Genomic DNA, 20,694 nt, shown 5'->3' with positions numbered 1-20,694 from the left:
ACAATGGACTCATTCAAATAATCGTCACTAAATGTGACAAGGAAGCAATATCAGAACTGTCTCATCTGCCCAAGTGCATCTGTCCCATCTCTGGATAGTGGGTTAGTTTGTGAATGTACATGCACACAAAAGCTAGTGTGATGTTTCAAATTGCACCAGATTGCACACTTTATATCAATCTGAGTTACATATTACTGTATACATACAGTATAAGTTATTCAAACATTATCTCACATATGGATGTCCCAAGGAGAGGACCATCCAGTGGGTGGAGAGGCAAGATCCACATAGGGAGCAGTACAGTGGCAAATTAAATCAAGTACAGAGTACTTTAGAGATCATAATTTTATCCCCAAGGGTATCTACCTGACAGTGTTGAGCTGCTAACGCTACTGACAGTTGAAGAAGGTGTTTTGGGCCCATTCTCATCATCTAGTTGGAGTTCCCGTTCTACAGGCTGTTCTGGAATTGGAAAAGGAAGACCTTCTCGTGGCTGCATCACAGCCAGTGATGCTCCATCCAGTGCTTTCTTCTTCCCTTCTTCCTCAGCTGAAACAGCAAATCGAGACATATCGAGAAGTCCAGAACAACGCCGACGGACAGTCAGTGGTGGGCTGGAGTCACTCTCTGTATGAGAGGATTCAGACACTGAGATATGTTTACGCAGTCTGATGAGAAAACAGAACACATCTTGCTCAGTTTATTTTGCAATGACATTAGTGACTTTTAAAATCTAATGACTGGTAATGATGCAGAAGCATAACAAAGAGGATATCAAAAGTGGACAGTCTGGAGTAAATGAAAGAAGGAAGACAAAGCCTACTCCAGAATAGACCTTATTTTTCTTAATGCTGGTCTTAACGTGGTCTGGGAAGGATAAGCATTAGAGCCGTGGCAGGAGTTGGCGGGTGCTACGAGACAGCGAGCCACGAGATCGGCAGAACGCCGGAGGGTTAGCGCACCAACGCCATGTTGGTGTTTCTTTCCCCAGCCCTTTTCTTCCCCACTTCCCCCGCTTGTTGTCCCCCAGCCTATAAGGACATCACTCTAACTGTTACACTAGGGCTGAGAATGGTGGAATCTGTGCCTTTTTCAATCTGGCCCTCCGTGACTCTGATACTGTTTGTGCATAATACTGGGAACTCTGAACTAAGAACTGTGGTCTGGGAGTTATACCCCTTGAACGATTGTAAATCAGTGCTGCCTCCGATAACATCAAGGACAAGGACACACGGGGGAGAAAGTCAGACCTGGGATGCAGGTGGGGGGATAGTTATTATAGACACTTAATTAGTTGTTCTTTTATAATTATTGTTATTATTTCATTACTACTATTGTTATTATTTTATTATTATTTTATTATTATATTTTACTGCATTGGGTTCATGCATATGTACTTAATGCACATTATTTTTATTTTGATGCACTTTATATTTTATTGTTTTGATTATTTACTTCAATTATTATTAAGTTTGACACTGTTACTTTATATTTTTATTGCTTGTATTTAATTTAGTCCTTGTATAGTATAATTTTTTGTTATTCTTTGGTTTATCTGTATTAGTTTTTTTTTTTTTTTTTTTGTCTTTTGCTTTTCTTTTCTTCTCTATCTCTCCTTTTCGTCATGGAATGGGGGGCCCGCTTTCCCAGCGAGGGGCCACAAAACATCTCTGTGACCATTGGTAGAGGGCGATATGGCGTTGGCTCCGTCCCTACTCGTGTCAGAAGAACTTTGAACAGATGTTTAAAGGCTGTTCCTTGTTCTGAGTCGGAGACCAACCTTCAATATCGAGGTAACCAGACCAGCCAGCCCTCTACTCTACGCCTGGTGTTGTTGAATGCCAGGTCTGTATCTAACAAAACCCAACTAATTTATGACCTTATCTTGGAGGAAGATGCAGACCTGGCTTGCATAACCGAAACATGGATTGGCGGTGAGGGGGGTCCCCCCCTAGCTCTCATCTGTCCGCCCGGTTATGCTGTCCAACACCAGGGTAGACTGGAGGGACGGGGGGGGGGAGTTGCCATCGTCTACAAATCCACCTTGGAGGTAGCTAGGCGCTCCTCGGTGGTAAAGCCGGGTCTTGAGGCCCTCCACGTGTGGATTGGGGCCAGGGACGGTATTGGGATCTTGCTGGGCTACCGTGCTCCCCGCGACCCAGCCATTTCCCTACCGGAGCTGGTGGACTTTGTCTCCGCGGCACTGTTGGGTTCCCCGAGGCTATTGGTCCTGGGGGACTTTAACGTGCATGCGGGGGCAGGGACCTCCGGTCCAGCTCTTGAGTTCCTGGAGACCATGGCCTTCTTGAACATGTCCCAACATGTTAACGGCCCTACACACGTGGGTGGCCATACATTAGACCTGGTCTTTTCCACCAATGGGAGTGAGAGTGGTCCGATGGTGACTGACCTTGAGTCGGCTCCCTTGTCATGGTCGGATCACCACCTAATAAAATGCACCCTCAAGATGGCTCTCCCCCCTCGCAGGGAGCAAGGACCTATTGTCATGGTCCGCCCTCGAAGGCTACTGGATCCGACTGGATTCCAGGATGCCATGAGAGGGGTTACGGCTGACCTGGTTGGCGCTCCTGTCGAGGCTCTGGTCGACGGCTGGTTCACCGCCGCGGCTAGTGCCGTAGACACGATCGCGCCTAAACGCCCTCTCCGCCGCAGAGATCGCCCGGCGCCCTGGTTTAACCAGGATCTCCGGACGTCGAAGCGGGTCAGGAGACGGCTAGAGCGCAAATGGAGAAAGGACCCGACGGTTTTTAATCGTATAGCTGTTAAGGTCGCTACTAACCTTTACCAAGCTAAGGTAAAGGCTGCCAGTCGAACCTACCTCACTAACCGGATAAGTGAGGCATCCAACCAGCAGGCGGAATTATTCCGTATAGTACGTGACCTATCCGGAATTGGCCCGGGTGATAGGCCTCCCCCTAGTTTTACACCGGACCAATTTGCAGCATTTTTTAAATCTAAAGTGGAGGCCATCCGCCGGGACCTCTCCCCTTTTTTGAATACAGTGAGTCGAGCTGAGATGTCCAGCGCTCCGTCTTGCCCGGTGACTTTTGACTCCTTTCAGCCCGTCTCGCCCGACACTGTGGCCAGGACGCTTGATCGCTGTCGTGCCACCACCTCCTCCTTGGACCCTTGCCCGGCCTGGCTAATCAAGGCAGCCAGGCCTTCAACAACAGAATGGGCTACTGTAATAATTAATGGGTCTTTCCTTGAGGGCAGATTTCCTTCTGCCCTCAAGGAAACACTCATTAGGCCCATCAGAAAGAAACCTAGTTTGGCGGCGGACGAAATTGGCAATTATAGGCCCGTCGCCAATGTTTCTTTCTTGAGCAAGGTAGTCGAGAGGGTGGTGGCCGATCAGCTTCAGGCGCTCCTGGATGAAACAGATGCCCTGGATCCATTCCAGTCGGGCTTCAGGCCGCGCCATGGAACAGAAACGGCATTGGTCGCCCTGTGTGATGACCTATTGAGGGAGGCCGACAGGGGCAAAGTGTCTCTGCTGGTCCTCCTCGATATCTCAGCGGCCTTTGATACCATTGACCATGGTATCCTCCTGGGGAGGCTCTCTGAGTTGGGAATTGGTGGCCTCGCATTGGCCTGGCTCCGTTCCTTCTTGGTGGACCGCCCCCAGAGAGTACAGCTTGGGGAGGCTGTCTCGGCCCCGTGGAGCCTCAATTGTGGGGTCCCACAGGGGTCGATCATCTCCCCAATGCTGTTCAACATCTATATGAGGCCGCTGGGTGGGGTCATCAGGAGGTGTGGGGCACTGTGCCACCAATATGCGGATGACACACAGCTCTACATCTCCTTTTTTCCAACTGCAGGAGATGCCGTTCTGTCCCTTCAGCGTTGCCTGGAGTCCGTACTGGAATGGATGCAGGAGAACGGGCTGAGGCTGAACCCGGACAAGACGGAGGTACTGAGGGTGGGTGCCCCCACACTTGGGGATATGGGAAACTCCCTCACTTTTGGGGGGGTGACTCTGTCCGCCAGGGATGGGGTCCGCAGCTTGGGGATCCATCTGGACCCGGCGCTCACCATGGAATCCCAGGTGGCGTCCGTGGTCCGCACCGCTTTCTTTCATCTTAGGCGGATAGCCCAGCTGCGGCCCTACCTCGATGTTGGGGCTCTCACCACTTTGGTGCATGCGCTTGTAATCTCAAGATTAGACCACTGTAATGCGCTCTACGTGGGGCTACCTTTGAGGCTGCTGCGGAAACTACAGGTGGTGCAGAATGCTGCGGCCAGATTACTCAGTGGAGTGAGAAGATACCAACATATCTCCCCCACTCTGGCCGCGTTGCATTGGCTGCCCATCCGATTCCGCATCGACTTCAAAGTCTTGATGCTTACTTACAAAGCCCTAAACGGTTTAGGACCTCGATACTTGATGGAGCGCCTTCTCCCACCAAGATCTACCCGTGTCACTCGTGCAAGCCAGGAGGTGAGGCTGAGGAGCCTAACGCCGAGAGAGGCCCGGAAGGAAAAGACTAGAAATAGGGCCTTCTCGGCGGTGGCTCCTCGCCTCTGGAACAACTTACCTCCTGAGATTCGCGCGGCTCCCTCGCTGGGCATGTTCAAGAAACAATTAAAAACGCTGTTGTATAAGCGGGCCTTTCCAACAGAAAACTCCTGACGATTTTCTTTCTATATCTTTTTAATTTCTATCTTTCTTAAATTGTAATGTTTTAAAATTTTGTTGTTGCTGTTTGTTGTGAGCCGCCTAGAGTGGTCTAGTACGACCAGATAGGCGGGATAGAAATAAAATAAATAAAATAATAAAATAAATAAATAAATGCTAGCTGTGCTTGCAATGGCACAAGATAATTTTAAGTTTCATTTTGAGCAAATATGATGTTTCAGTCAGAACAGAACTGAGACTGGCTAGACTTAAAAGACTGGAAAGCTACAACAATTATAACTGATTTTTCTCTCAGATTGATTACACAGTTCCATAAAGATGTTAAAAACAATTCAACAAATCTTTTAACCTGATATAGCTTTGACCTCTCAACATCATAAATAGCTGTGATTTCTCTTTTTCGTGTGTTCAAGCATACCAAACAAAAGCTACGTAAAATTTACATTTCATTTCAGAAATAAAAACTTTTAGCTGCAATCATTCATACTGAAAAACTGCAGCATTGCTTATAATGAACCTATAAGCCTCCAAATGTTACTTGACTAGAACTTCTACAACCACTATTAGAGATGGGCACGAATTGGAAAAATGGCAATTCATTTTGATTTGTGATTTGTCAAGGTCAACAAATCACAAATAATGAATTCATAATTTTTCTGACAAATCAACGAATCAATTCATCAATTCATTTTTGCCTGTAAAACACTATAATGTAGCCCCTCAAGCACCTAGAGACGCCAAAATCACAGGGAAGCTTTCCCTGATTCTCCTCTATAATCCCTCCAAGTTTGGTAAAGCATGGGATTCAGACCTCCAAATTATACACCCACAAAGTGGGTCCCCCCCAGGAAAGTGCCCTTTAACAGAAATCTAATGTTCACCAAACTTGGAGGGACTGAACAGGAGAGTCAGGGGAAGCTTCTTTGTGATTTTGGTGTCTCTGGTTTCTGGGGAGAAACTTTCCTGGGGGGCCCTCTTTGTGGGTGTATAACTTCGACATCTGAAACCAAACCTTTACCAAACTTTGGAGGTGTTTTTGAGAAGAGGTAGGGGAAGCTTCTCTGCCTAATGGAAAGTTTTATAGCCCAATAAATTGACATATCAAAAATTGCTAAAATTTACTGATTTGTATTCATCAGGGGCATTGATCGGGATGAATACGAATCAACATTAGAATGAGAACTTAAATCTGGAAGGCAGAAAATAGCAAAAAGAGTAATTTGGAATGTTGATATGACAATATGTATAGAATGGATATTAGTATGTCATTGTTTCTCCTCTTCCCTTTAACCTCAATCCCTTTTTCCTTCCTGTTACCCTTTGTTAAAAATAAAATATTTTTTAAAAAAGAATACAAATCAACAAATTAGTGCTTTTTGATTAATTTTGGTAATTTGTTTTTTAATTCATGCCCATCTCTAACCACTAACCATTAGCTATGTCTTGGGTGGAGATTCAAGATGAAGTCCAAAGACATCAGGAGGGCCATAGGTTTCCTTCCCCAATTCATAGAACTACAGCTTCACTTTAATTTAGTATGTTAAGCTTACATTTCAGGAGACCCAATCACCCAGCTGCGGTCTCGATTCTTCAAGCCACCTAGACTATCTAGTCTATCATCCTTTTCCTCACTCAGGCTACGCTTGGTGGGTGGTGGTGTTTTTCTCTCTTCATGGATAGAAAGACGTTCCATACTGCTGTATACCTATGGGTATAATCATATAAAATGCATACTAACAAGTGAAATATCATTGCTATAGTGTTTTAATAAAATAATATGGTAGATCAGAATTGCAAAGTTCAAATGAAAAGTTGGACTTCATAATCATCTTTGATTTTCTGTCTGCCCCATCCCCCAGTTTGCTCAGGGCTGGGGGGAAAACAAAGGAATAGCAGTCTAGTATCTCTACTACTCACTGTTCAGCTGTTGTCCAGACTATGGCCGTGCATTTTGCTGCACTAGTATTGCTGTAAAGGTTTTTTTTTTAATTTGTAGGACAAATTTTGCAAAACTGTGTTTAACAAATTCAATGCTAGATTAGGACCAGGGTGGCAATATTTTCAAAGCCTGAGATAAACTATTTCAAAAAATCCTGTAACAGGAACTTAACCCAGTTTTAAAAAAATATCCTGCCCCCATGAGCTAATATATTTAGTCAATCATACCTGAACTACTTTTACAATGACATTTGAAATCACTGAACGGTTAACAAAAGTAGACCAAATTCAACTGAAAAGCTGATTTGCATATGAGACTAATGAAAAGAACACTATTAAAAATTCACAACATCAACAGGAAAGCTGTTAATAAATTATCTGGCTGAATCATCAGAGAAGACTTTCAAAATATAATGAGCCTTTCATGCTGCCAACACTATGAATGCTGTACTATTTTTCAGTGTTCAAGATACGAACATGTCTGTACCACTCCATTTTTACACCAAACTTCCTGCCCCAAAATTCTGCAAGATATTTTCCAATTTGCATCTTATTCCAGCCCCATTGCTCACTTCCAGACTACTTTCTATGTCAGTTTATTCTTCATCAAAGAGGTATTATGCTTTTCATAATGTCCCCTATGTTTCAAACTATATGTGACACAAATATTGACACAAACAGTGAAACAAACTGCTGCTTCCGTTTTGACTTATATACCATCCTACAATGCTAGAGCACTCTCTGGGCAATTTACAACATAATTATGAAAAAAAAACTGACTTGCCCTCCAGAGAACGGGATATTCATTTTACCAACCTCAGAAGGATGGAAGGCTGCATTGACCTTGAGCCAGCCACCTGAACCCGTTGGGATTGTACTCAGGTCATGAACAGAGGTTTGACTGCAGTACTGCAGTTTAACCACTGCACCATAGGGCTCAATGCAAATTCTACTCCTTGCTTGCTGCGCTTTTTATTATCAAGCTCTCTTTCATATTAAATAAAACTGATCCATGAGGTGTGAATACTAAATACATTCAAAGATCAGTGCTAGGTGAAAATGAAAGGAAAAAGACATTTAATAAGGGAAACTGAAAACTTAGTATTGTATGCTTGAATGAGATACAAAGCTAGATCATGATTAATAGTCAATGGGAAAATAAAGTAAACACTTCGTGAATTTACAAAAATTAGGAATGATCTAATTTTTTCCTTATGATTTAAACTGGAAAGAACTGTCCTGAGGTACTGAAACACTTATAAAAATTGTGAGTGCATCAGGCACAACCACAAAGAAAGTTATGAATTTACTGTATTCTAACATATTTTGGTTTACAGAATGAACAAGTACAAAATGCAAAACCAAGAATTAGTAATCCTATAATACATTTATTACTGGTCAAAACATGGAGGGAGAATATCAAATATTTTTGAATTGTCAAAGTATGGATCAAGATATGTAAGGAAAATAGCACTAACTACATTTTAATTAAACAAAAATCTTCCGTCTTCACTATACCTTTCTTTTCTATCAAACACTGCTCATAGTGGCTAATAGCGATAATCAGCTAACTAACCCAAAAGCTACCAATGTAACCCTTGAGCTGTAGCACTGTAGGTGCAAAAACAGAGCAAGACTGACCAGTAATTTAAGACTCTGAACATTAAATTCTTGAATGTACAGAGGCATCTCTACTTTCTTAGGATAGAAAAGCCTATCATTTATTTAATATGTGCTAAGGCAGCTTTGTTGCATTTGGGCAAGAAACTGCTTATTCTGCTCACTGGGCAGTACATAGTAAGATACCAGCAACCCACCCATACATTATGTCAACAATATTCATGACTTCTTGACAATCTTACTGGGGATCTTTCAGTATTTACATATAACCTCCTCTAGGATTTTTCTAAATAACTAATTTCAAAAACCTTGTATGTGTCTATAGATAATGATGAAAACATACATGCATAATCTCTAACAAACTGGTTGAAATCCTGTTGTGCAGCTCTGTGTATGCAACAATGATGAAGTATCAGCAGTGGCAAAATGCCATAGCAGGTAATATACTCTTGAGGTCACTTCAGTTCTATTGGTTGTTCTACAGGTTTGTAATTGCCTACTAAAACGCCTAGGTTCCATGAAGGTTACTAATCACTGTACTTTAGTCTCTTTGGACCACAAATAAATTTAAATCACATTTAAATCAGCATTTTACACACCTTACTAAACCTTGGTGAACATGAGGAAAACTGTTTAATTTCCACGTGATCATCATCATTTGTGTCTTCCTCTTCCTCAGAATCTAAATGCTGATACCGCTCAGTACGAGCTGAAACAAGAACAGAGATTTAAGTTCAAGAATTCAGACAGAAGGAAACAGCTGACATTCACTATGCTCATAAACCAGTATCCTACATGGGACCCAAGACTTTCCTGAGATTCACTGTTAAAAACTAGGAAATTTATTATTATTATTATTATTATTATTATTATTATTATTATTATTATTATTATTATTATTATTATTATTATTATTATTATTATTATTATTATTATTATTATTATTATTATTATTATTATTATTATTTTCTTTATTTCTTTATTTGTTGTTGTTGTTGACCAAAGTCTACTCTGGGTGGCTATGAGCTTCATTCTTAATCAATAATCCATGATATCAGAATAAACTATGAATCAATAAAGGCAATTCTCAATTTAATAAACAACCAAAAGTATGGGAAACAAGCAGCCCACCCAGTGGCTATTTCTGCAGAGGCCGTGTTCCCGCCACCCCTCAGTGAATTTGCTACTGCAGTGGTGTTGATAAGTATCAGTGGCAGCAACGTCCTGACATTTTTTGAAAAACTTAAGGATCATTCCCCCATGCCCTTGTTTGCAAGTGTAATCATACTCCTAGGTGTAGGATTCCATGTATGATCAAAATGTGCAGAGTGTGTATGTGCTGGGTTTTAATGGAGGAAACTGTGTGTATATGTAGACCATTGTGAAAACAGCAACTCTGGTGGTGAAAGCAAGCATCAGGGGAGAGTGAAACCACTGGTTCTTAACTCTAAAAAAAGGATAGGATGTTTCATATATAAATGTCAGAGATGTAAAATAAAAATTCAGCTACCCAAACTTATTGTATACTCTTTCAACTTATACGGATGTTTTTTGCTATCAGGCAAGACCATTATTTCTAGTATTTCTTCCATTTCTGTTGGTGAGTACAGCTGTATTTCATTGGACTAACTGTCATGCTATTCAAACACCTGAAGTGAAAATGCACTCAATTGATACTTGATGATACAACACTGGAACAGTACTGTGTAGGTCATTTTCTGTATATCCTAAGAACAAACTGAAAGACATCCAATAACATCTGCTGGAAGTGCAAAGGGCATCTGTCAGAATAAGAGTGACAGCTTTTCTTATCAACAGCTGAGTCAAAATCTGATAGATGGTTCCCATAGCCACAGTGAAACTTAATCATTGCTTATTGTCATTGCCCATTATCTTCAGCTGGCTAGCAAGGGCAAAACAAGCTAAACATGACAAGTTCTCCCTCTACATTATGTTCGTGTTGCAACCGACTGACACCTCAAATACAAGAAAATAATCAAGAGAAATATATTCGCGAAGGCTTTCATGGCCGGGAGCTAATGGTTGTTGTGGGTTTTTCGGGCTCTTTGGCAGTGTTCAGAACACGGCCAAAGAGCCTGAAAAGCACACAACAACCAATCAAGAGAAAATTCATGCAATTATATTATTTGACGTATTTGATATGCATGCCCTGCTGCTAAAACTATTACAGCTACCTTTTCAGTTACATATACTGTACAGTGGTGCCTCGCTTAGCGATTGCATCGTTTAACGCAGTGGTCCCCAACCTTGGGCCTCCAGATGTTCTTGGACTACAACTCCCAGAAGCCTTCACCACCACCTCTGCTGGCCAGGATTTCTGGGAGATGAAGTCCAAGAACATCAGGAGGCCCAAGGTTGGGGACCACTGGTTTAACAATGTATTCGCTTAGCGATGAGGTTTTTGGAGCGACCTTGTGCTCCGTTTAGCGATGGTTCCTATGGGGAAATTTCGCATATCGATGTTCGGGACCTTGCCTCGCTTAGCGATGACAGTTTAGGTCCCCCTGTTTCGCTTAGCGATGTCCGTTTTCACTATTTTAAGTGTGTCTTAAAATGTTCAAAAACTGTTTTAAATGCTTGGAATCGTTAGTGCACCTTGTAAAACCTTTGCAAACTTAATTTGGCTTTGTTCTGACTCTTCGTTAATTTTTGGTGAATTTCCCCCCCCCCATTGGAATGCATTGAACTGTAGGTTTGACAGCTGTCAAACCTACAGTTCAATGCATTCCAATGGGGGGAATTCACCAAAAATTAACGAAGAGTCAGAACAAAGCCAAACCTACAGTTCAATGCATTCCAATGGGGGGGGGGGAATTCACCAAAAATTAACAAAGAGTCAGAACAAAGCCAAATTAAGTTTGCAAAGGTTTTACAAGGTGCACTAACAATTCCAAGCATTTAAAACAGTTTTTGAACATTTTAAGACACTTTAAAAATAGCGAAAACAGACCTATCAAAACCATTGAAATGCATTGAATAGGCTTCAATGCATTCCAATGGGGGAACCGTGTTTCACTTAGCAATGTTTCCTATGGCGATTTTCGCTTAAGGACGGTAATCCATTCCCATTGGAACGGATTATCCGGTTTTCAATGCATTCCTATGGGAAATGGTGTTTCGCTTAGCGATGTTTTCCCATAGCGATTTTTTTGAACCAATTAACATCGTTAAGCGAGGCACCACTGTATATATTTTATGTGCTGAACAAAACACATAAATGAAAGTTCCTGCCTCTCAGGCTTAATTTGTGAGAAATCTATGACAAACAATCTATTTTTCAGACTTTCAAAATCAAAAGCTTTGGTGTACAAAAATCACATGAGGATTGAAAACATGCATTTCAATTTACCAGAGAAGTTTATCCAATACAAACAGCAGATAAATCTATGCAAGAGAAAACTGTTTCTCTTGAGTCCTGTGATTCTCCTCTCCTATTTTGTAATAACACTAATTTGCAATGTGCATGTTCTACTTTTAATAAGCTCTAATAAAACTTATTTTATGTAGCTAGTCTAAATTCAATGTTAGTAGACCCACTGGAATTAATAAAATAAGAGGACTCAGAACTATTATAAGTGGCATTCATTTCAATGGGTTTATTCCATTTTGTTCTTAAATTGGACAAGCAAAGCTCATCCACTTTCCCACTTAATTCAGGAATAAATATTTAATACAAGCTTTATTTAGGGATTCAGGCCTCATGTGTTCCTCAATGTAAAACAGCAGGGATGTGATCCTTAGCCTAGACCCCTAGGTTGCAATGTGCAAGGCCTGGCACTGCCCCCCTCCTTATATTGTGATCTGTTTTCTGAAGTATATAGCTTGCTCTATATGCGTAGGTTCTCCAAGCGATTATGAAATCTAATCTGAAAAGTCCGAACTCTAGAGATGCAGGCCTAAAGATTGGAGGGCGGCAGATCTAGGTCATCAGGCTGTAATAAAGTCAATGAAGCAGGTAAACAGTTTTCTAGTGCACATGACCATGTGACATGGAAGTTTTGAGACCAGAAGTAATAAAGAAAGATTATTCTGAGACTGCAGGATGATACGTGATATTCCAGCACAAGGGACTACAATAGGTGGCTTCTGAATTACTGATGGTTGTACGCATTCTTTCTGAAGCTCAAAATCTTTGTGTGGTTCATTTTCATGAACAGGCTTCTGAGCTACTTTTTGGTACATCTTAATGCCTGACCGGAAAAAAATATTTTTAACTGTAAGCTTTCTTACTGTCGAAGTAACTTGTATCATCTTCTGATTCTAACTGTGGAATAAATTCTGCTTTTTGGCGGAGCAATCCATTCCAGTCCAAGTTCTTGAAGAACCTGTGCTGCTTCACTTCAAAAGCACCACCTGAAATGACAACATTGCAAAGGATTTCTTAAACCTTGTTTTTGGAAGTATAACCTAAACAATATAACATTCCTTTGAAACCTGATCTGAGACGACAACTTAGCCACAGAAAAATTACAGCCCACTAATTTACAGAAATAATGTTTCAGTAAATAAGTTAGAAGTATTATTACATATAAAACATATCAAAAATAAAACAAATATATTGCAGTACCTTAAAGACAAAGAGATTTATTTCAGTGTTAGCTTTCATGAATTAAAGTCAAATTCCTCAAAAAGACAGAGTGAAATATTCACTCACAGGTTTAGAGTACACATTAGCTTGGGTATTGACTCAGAGAAGAGAAATACAGGCACAGAAAATGAAATTACTATCACAAGTAAAGAGCTCTGTGAATATTGATTACATAAACATCGTAACTACAGCTAGGTGGTTAATTGTCAGCTCTTCAAGTTTATGCTTTTCTTTGAACCACAAATTTGCTAAATCAGGTGGTGGGTTTTCCCCCTGATTGACTTTGTGATTCTGAAGCCAGAGTAAAAATAAACAAATAAATAAATCTGTAGATTTTAAAGAAAAGTCTTAGTCTATTTAAGCCTTCAGAGTGCACCAAAATTTGTGGATGAAACCTACCTCAGTTGTCTCCCTCTCAAGTTATCCTATGTTGATTCTTTCCCCCCAAAACAGTCCTTTTGTATATTAATACTATCTGGAGTCACAGAGATGGGAGCAACTATAAAATCAAGTGTGGTGTCATAGATATTACCTGTTTTAGATTGTTGAGAAAGGCTGAGGAAATTGTAATTTTTATCAAACCCATATAAGAAAAATAAATTGTCCATTTTTAGTAATTTACAAAAAAAAAACCCAAACTTAGGTAAAAGAGGATATACAAAGGAAGCAATGTTTAATTATTTTTAAATCCTTTTTCTTTTTTTGAAAAGGAGAGGCAGATGGAACCCACTGAATGATGTGCCCAAGAAATCCTAATTAAAGGCTTGCATCTGCATTAGATATAAAAGATTATGGGTTAGGGTCCAGTAACTCCTTCAAATAAAAGCCATTAAATATACACTAGAGTGTTCTGAGATTTGTATACATGTAACCAAAAATCACATCACACAGAATCCTAAATACTGTACTGTACTTCAGCCAAAGGATAGCCCTGATTCAAGCCACCAGTGTACCAGGTGGTATTCTCGCATGAAGTTGCCAACACTCCATTTCTTGCTCAGAGTATCTGTTACATCAAAGGCTAACTTCTTGCATACAAAAAAGAGGCATATGTCATTGTAATTTGAAATTTAATTTATACAGTGGTATAAATTAAATGTAATTTATACAGAGCCACCCAAATAAAGGCATCACATGCTAAACTGCTCATGGAGTGCATTTGTGTGCTGAAGGGAAGATATATAAACTGCAGCATACAAAGAGATGAGGGGGTAATCTGATGGGTATCTCACATAAGTCTACTGCTACAAAACTGGTAAACAGAGCTGTTTGAAATTGTATGAAACTATGCTATATTATGGTTGTGTTTCTGCCTTCTAAACTGCTGATTCTTGCCTAATATTCCAAAATATTTTATAGTAAAAAAATAATTAAGCCTGATCTCAGAGTGATACCTTAATATTTTATGCTATTGAGGAAACCTATACTGTACTATGTACAGTATGGTAAGAGCTCTGGTAAAGCCTATCAAGGTGACACTTAGAAAAGGAGTTTTGAATATGTTCAATTAACTGCTTTGTCTTCAGCTGAAAAATATAATGGCACATCATCCTAAGACATGAACATCTGTTACAATAGACAACTTTTGTAGGCTGCTTGCGAACTACAACCTCCACTGCTGCCTAATTGGTCCCACATTTGACAATGTAGCAGTAAAAAAAATATGTTAAAGAGATTTCTATTATAAATGAACATACTCAGAGACAACACGCCTTTTAAAGTGGATTTGTAACCCAAAAGCCTCCTGGAAGTGCCAATGTGATTTAAAATAAAGGAACTACTTGTTGTATGCCTTGATTTTAAGCAGAAATGTATTTCAAAAGCAGATTTTCCTGTTCCCATGATACTGAATTGTGATCATATGCTAGAGAGCCCCCAAAAGATTCCAGAGGAGGAAGAAATGGTCCCTGGATATATGTAAGTTGCCACTGATCTAAATAGATTAATAGAAATTACTGAAAAACAGAAGGGAGAAATTATGTCATCACCTCATTTGTGAGAACTATGAGACAAAAATCCTGGTAAGTGATTGGATGTACAGTGGTGCCTCGCTTAGCGATCGCTCCGTTGAGCGATGAAATCGCTTTGTGATGGACTTTTGGCCATTGCTGGAGCGATCGCTTAGCGATGTCCCCTATGGCTAAAATTCGCTTTGCGATGATCGCGGGGAAGCGATCATGGCAAAGCGAACTTTTTTAAACAGCTGATCGGCGGTTCCAAAATGGCCGCTGCAAAAAACAAAATGGCCGCCACTGTTTTGCCTCGCTTTAGAGGCTCCCAAAACAGCCACCGCTATGGAGGAATTCCGCTTTAAGGTACGTTTTTAGCCCATAGGAACGTATTAAACGCGTTTTTAATACGTTCCTATGGGCTTTTTAATATCGCTTAGCGATTAAATCACTTAGCGATGTTTTTACCGGAACGGATTAACATTGCTAAGTGAGGCACCACTGTATATTTTTTGGTGTCATTGATTTTCAATGTTTGTTTAAGCTTAAAAAATGTAAGCAAATAAATGCTGTAGAACAGTGGTCCCCAACCCCAGTCTGTGACCTGGCAGCGGTCCAGGACCTGTGTCCGTGGCCTAGGCAGGACCGGACCACGGACACAGATCTCCCCCCGGAGCGCTCCCCCCCGCAAGCGTGCCCCACCCCCTGTGACACGTTGCCCTGTGAGTGTGACATGCCACCCCGTGAGCACAACATGCCCCCACCAACCAGTCCGCGGTTGGGAAAAGATTGGGGACCACTGCTGTAGAGTACAGAACAGTATGGCAGTACTGTCAAATGAAGCAAAAGAGATAGAAATAGAAACACTTAAAATGCCACACTATTCAAAAGTGAACCAGCTTTATCATGATTAAATTGTGTTTCAGAGCTTTCAAACAGTACCCAGCACTGGCACCTGCTAGAGCAGAGTGGATTGGATGGGAGATAGCATGTTGTGATACTTGTAACAAGTTAAGAATTGGAAAAAATCACATATTAATCCCTTTTCCATATGCAGTGATAACTTTCCACTACAGAACCATTCACAGGTTTTATCATTAAACCATAAAGAAATTAAAAAGAAAATTACTAAGGCAATTAATTAGTTATATTGTCACTGCACATTCTTCCCTGTAATTAGCAGTGGCCAGAGTGCCACTAGTGGCCCTGTAAGGTTTACACAGCTTTTCAGAGCTAATTATACCTGAGCTGTTGTGTCTTGTGCTACCAAGATGCATTTCATCAAGGAGCCACAATTTGCAGCTGCAAGTTATGCAGACCTTATGTGAATTTAGAATTCTGATTTTTTCAAACATCAACCTGGATTTGAATTCAATATTTCTAGAAAGTTCTTTTAAAAGATAACAATAAAAATAAATGTGTATCTGCACCTGTTCCAAGTCTTTCCATTGGGTTTTGTCGGAGAAGTTTACCAATGAGGTCCTGTGAATCTGGAGGTAACGCTTCCTCTCCTTCTGGCCAGGCAATCTCATCTACAGAAATCATATTGAACAGATTAGATCCAATAAAACTCCTAGGCTTAATCCAAATTATGAACATAATTGCTTTAATGAAAGAGGGCTTTCCTGACCCCTGCTCCCCAAATCCGGTCCCCTGTGGCCCATAAAAGCCATTCCTGATCTCATGGAAACCTGTAGATAACAAGTGCAGGACATTAGCAGTAGACGAAAATGAAACTGACAAGAATGGGGAGCACTGACTTTGAGCCAATTAAAGTAGTCAACCTCGCTGTTACTTTTGCATTCAAATCATGGTGTTAAAGATACAACACAGATTAAAATCTCCTTATTAAATAAACTATTGTTAATCAAATGAAGTTATAGCAGGTTATCTGGTTTCCATTAGTAAGCACTGCAGGGAGCTACATAAGGGCCATCTCATCATTACATATTATGGTGTATGTTCAGAATGCACACCTTCAGCGTGTGTGTGTGATTTATGAACAAAAAAGCTATCCCATGTTGCATGAAAATTGGTGCTTATGAAATTTACATTGTGTAATTGCTAATGCTATAAGATATGAAAGTGTCATATATAAATGTTAATGTGAGTCTCAATTAAAGCACAGAATATAAACCTATACTTAAAGGAAGATTCCGTATTATAAACTGAAATTATTTTGAGATCCGTATTAGAATGGAATGTTATAGCTGCAAGCATAAATTCTATTATTATCCCCAATGTTGTTCTTGTTAAGTGAAATGAAGTTCATCTCACTAATTCGCAGAACCATGTTAAAATCATCAGGAGGCCTTTCTCTTGGTACTGCCACCTTCACAGGTGGCTTGGTGGGGATACAGGAGAGAGCTTTTCTCTGTTGCTGCTCTGAGACTTGGAATTCCCTTCTACAAGAGGCCAGGCTGGCCCCATCTTTGCTGTCCTTCTGCAAGCAGGTGAAGACCTTTCTCTTCAGGCAAGCTTTCCCTTAATGACTGGCTGCCTGGGTGGGGTTTCAAAATAGATTATTATACAGTGGTGCCTCGCTTAACGAGCACACCATTTAATGACGAATCCGCATAGCAATGCGTTTTTTGCGATCGCTAATGCGATTGCATTGCGATGTTTTAGGTGGCAAAACATCGCATTGCGATGATCGGTAAGCGTTTCGCTTACCAATCTTCCCATTGCGATGTTTAGAAAACAGCTGATCGGCGGTTCCAAAATGGCTGCTGGGTGCAGAACATGGCCGCCCGCAGCGTTTTCGCGCCCTGCCCTCGCTTATCGAGGCGGCGAAAATGGCGGCCAGATGGGGAATCTTTGCTTACCGGTGAGTTTTCCCCCCATAGGAACGCATTAAACGGAGTTTAATGCATTCCTATGGGGTTTTACGTTCCTTATAGAGATGTTTCCGGATAGTGATGTTAATCCTGGAACAGATTAACATCGCTATGCGGGGCACCACTGTACTTTACTGCTTTGAACATGTTTGGTGTTGCTTTTATTTACCCCCTTTTTAGTATGGTATTTGTTTGATCCTTTTCAGCATTTATATACTCACTGCTCCTGGTTTTAAAAACTGTCTTTTAATGATGCAAGGTGCCTTGGGTCCTTTTTAAGAAGAAAGGGAAGGAAAAATATTTTTAATAACATAAATAAATAAATAATAAACCTATTCCAGAGCAAATTGGTAGAAACAATTATTAAGGTTAGAACTGTTGTAACACACAGACACACACACACACACACAACCCAAAAAAACCACACCAGTCTTGCTAAGGAAATAATAAAATGGGAAAATCCTGCTTCACTAACATCCTGGGGTTCTCTGAGAGCATCAATAAGGAAGAAGGTGAGAAAATCCCTGATTAAAGTCTCCAAAGTAAATTTACCAACATTTTCATCCCTGAGCACATAAGTTACCAGTTTAGGTGGTACATGGGGCTATACACAGACAATCCATATTTTTTAATTTAAAAAGCAAAACTGGCATTTATTTAATTTTTATTGTCATCTTATTTTTTCCTACTTCATTACATCCTCTCTTACTTTAATTTCCCCACTCCATTTTCCTCATTCCTCTATCTCCTCACATGACTGCAAATCATCAGCTTTAACAGTCAGAGGCAATATTCACAGAGCCCTCTGCCAAAGCACCTGCAGAAAACCCTCTGAGAGTGCTGCTAGAGCATTTCTAAGTCTGATGATATTACACAGCAGCATGTTTATGGCCAAAATACAGCAGCTGTGAGAATCAACTGAGATGTGTGAAATCAACCTGGAATAGCAGGAGAAAACTTCAGGTGAAGGGAATGGGATACCAAATAGGCGGCGGCAGCAACCGAGTAAATTGGTGGGAATTTGCTAAAGCGAAGACTCTTACAGAGTCTTTGGGAGCTGGGCTTCAGTTTGGGGAAAGTCAAGCTCAAGGGCTACACAGTCCTGATTTAGTAGATAAGGCACATGCAATAGCTAAAGAGCCCCCAGGTTTAGAGGCAGTATGCTTTTGAATTCCGGCTCTAGGGTAAAGTGCAGGGAAGAGCAACTGCTTCCTAATCAGTTTGTGTAGTTTCCAAAAGCATCCAGATGATTATTTAAAAAATAATTATTGTTGGCCTAGACAGAGCTTTGGTTTCTTCCAAAAGGACTCTCATGCACCATTCTTATAAATGAATTAGCTGCATGATCCTAGTTTACAAGAAGCTCCCACATCAGAATCTTGCTTTTCCTTCATTGTTCTTTTAATGGTTTGACTGATATCAAGATTCCATTTCAGTGTTTATTATGTCCATTGTATCTTTGTTGAAAGCTGTCTGGGAAGCTTGAATGTTGATTAATTAAATTGTCTTAGAGTCTTTTATGAAACACAGGCATAAACAACATGTCTTGATATAGAGATACAATACATACCACTGATAACTTGCCCGAATAACTCTTCTGGTGTATCACCAAAAAACGGAACACAGCCAACTAGAAACTCATAAAGTATTACTCCCATGGCCCACCAATCCACTGGCTTCCCGTAACCCTGCCGCAATATCACTTCTGGAGCAATATATTCTGGAGTTCCACACACCTGAAAAAGAAAGTGAGGAACAATTAAAGTGCAGAAAATAACTTGATACTTAAAGGCACTGCTATTCTGCATAGCTCATGGCATGTGGATACTTCTTAAGATAGTATTGCAGACTATATATTAATATAATTATAATATACCCAACAGCATAAGAGGATTGTCATGAATTGGGTACTCCGCTGATCCTAAGGCTCCCAAAGTTCTCCCCAGGTCAAAAAGAATCCTGAAGGAGTCTCAGAATCTAGAGTGTGTAATTATATTTAATACGTAATAAAATCCATGCCTGATGACATAATTATCTTGAGCTTGTGTAAATTTACATTATAGGATTTTGGTCATTATATGCTATGAGAATATTAAGAAAATTGTTTGGGGAAAGGCATGAGCACAACTAGATCGGTCTGATGCTGCAGTACAAATAATCACAGTATTTTAAGGACTCTTGAATAAATTTGGATTGCTGTCATGAAGTGACATGCTGCAAAAACTGCAATGAGCACTTGTTCTTTGTATCTTTAAAGAACAGTCTGTGGAGTTACTCACAGAGATTTTTTTAAAAAATGTATTTCTGCTTACCTGTTTATCCAAGAATTCTCGTGCATCTTTTTCAATATGATCTTCATACAGGTTAGTTGTCAGGCTCATTAAGCCAATTTTAGAGAGGCCAAAGTCAGTCAGTTTGATATGACCCATTGATGTTATGAGAAGACTGAATAAGAAGAGAGATCAATGTTAAAAGACATTTTTGAAAAATCAAGCAAACAATAGTGTTATACTATTACCTACTGAAATACTTGATAACATGTTATTACTTTAACAGTTTGACACAGAAAGTATAGTCTTATAGGAGAAAGAATGAAACATCTAAACAGACTTGGGTGAGTATTTCAATATACTGTACCACAATTTAAAATGCACATTTATAAAAATTTTCCAACTTTTACATAGTACAAATTAAGTAGATGGATTTTGCCAAAAAGAGGTTATTAAAATATGACCATATGCTAACGATAATGACAAGATAATGGGAAAGGTTAATCAGATGAATGGCATAGTAGTGAACTTTTTATTCACCACCATCTCCACCTCCAGTGGGGGAAAATCTGAATGCTGTTCTAACACGGGGGTTTCAGGGGGAGACTATTTCCTTAGGTATGCTGAACCAAAGTGTGGAATTAATCTGGGGCATCTTTAGATGCTTGGAAGCTAATCAGCAAAATTTCATGTTGCAGCTCAGCCAGTTCAGAACAGTCTGATATACATACCTGGGGTTCAATCAAGACTTACTCATGCTTAGAGCAGATGAAGTGAAATCAGTGAAACTTCAGTCATGATAACTGTGTTA

At 40.3% G+C, this 20,694-nt stretch overlaps 1 protein-coding gene across 17 annotated transcripts in view; it reads right to left on the bottom strand.

The window, feature by feature from the left end:
* The window catches only part of MAST2 (microtubule associated serine/threonine kinase 2), a 234,073-nt gene that overhangs the window by 14,045 nt on the left and 199,334 nt on the right, over positions 1-20,694 (bottom strand). For all 17 annotated transcript variants that reach the window (XM_072997567.2, XM_072997568.2, XM_072997569.2 and 14 more), the window contains 7 exons: positions 19,926-20,058; positions 19,184-19,349; positions 16,207-16,308; positions 12,470-12,592; positions 8,818-8,927; positions 6,211-6,365; positions 367-668 (listed from right to left, as the gene is read on the bottom strand). In XM_072997567.2, coding sequence (XP_072853668.2) covers positions 367-668; positions 6,211-6,365; positions 8,818-8,927; positions 12,470-12,592; positions 16,207-16,308; positions 19,184-19,349; positions 19,926-20,058 — 1,091 coding nt within the window. The remainder of the gene's footprint in view (positions 1-366; positions 669-6,210; positions 6,366-8,817; positions 8,928-12,469; positions 12,593-16,206; positions 16,309-19,183; positions 19,350-19,925; positions 20,059-20,694) is intronic.

The sequence above is a fragment of the Pogona vitticeps genome, chromosome 4, assembly GCF_051106095.1.
Source record: "Pogona vitticeps strain Pit_001003342236 chromosome 4, PviZW2.1, whole genome shotgun sequence".
Classification (NCBI taxonomy): domain Eukaryota; kingdom Metazoa; phylum Chordata; class Lepidosauria; order Squamata; family Agamidae; genus Pogona; species Pogona vitticeps.
Note: the sequence above shows the minus strand (reverse complement) of the source record. Positions and strands in the feature narration are given on the sequence as shown.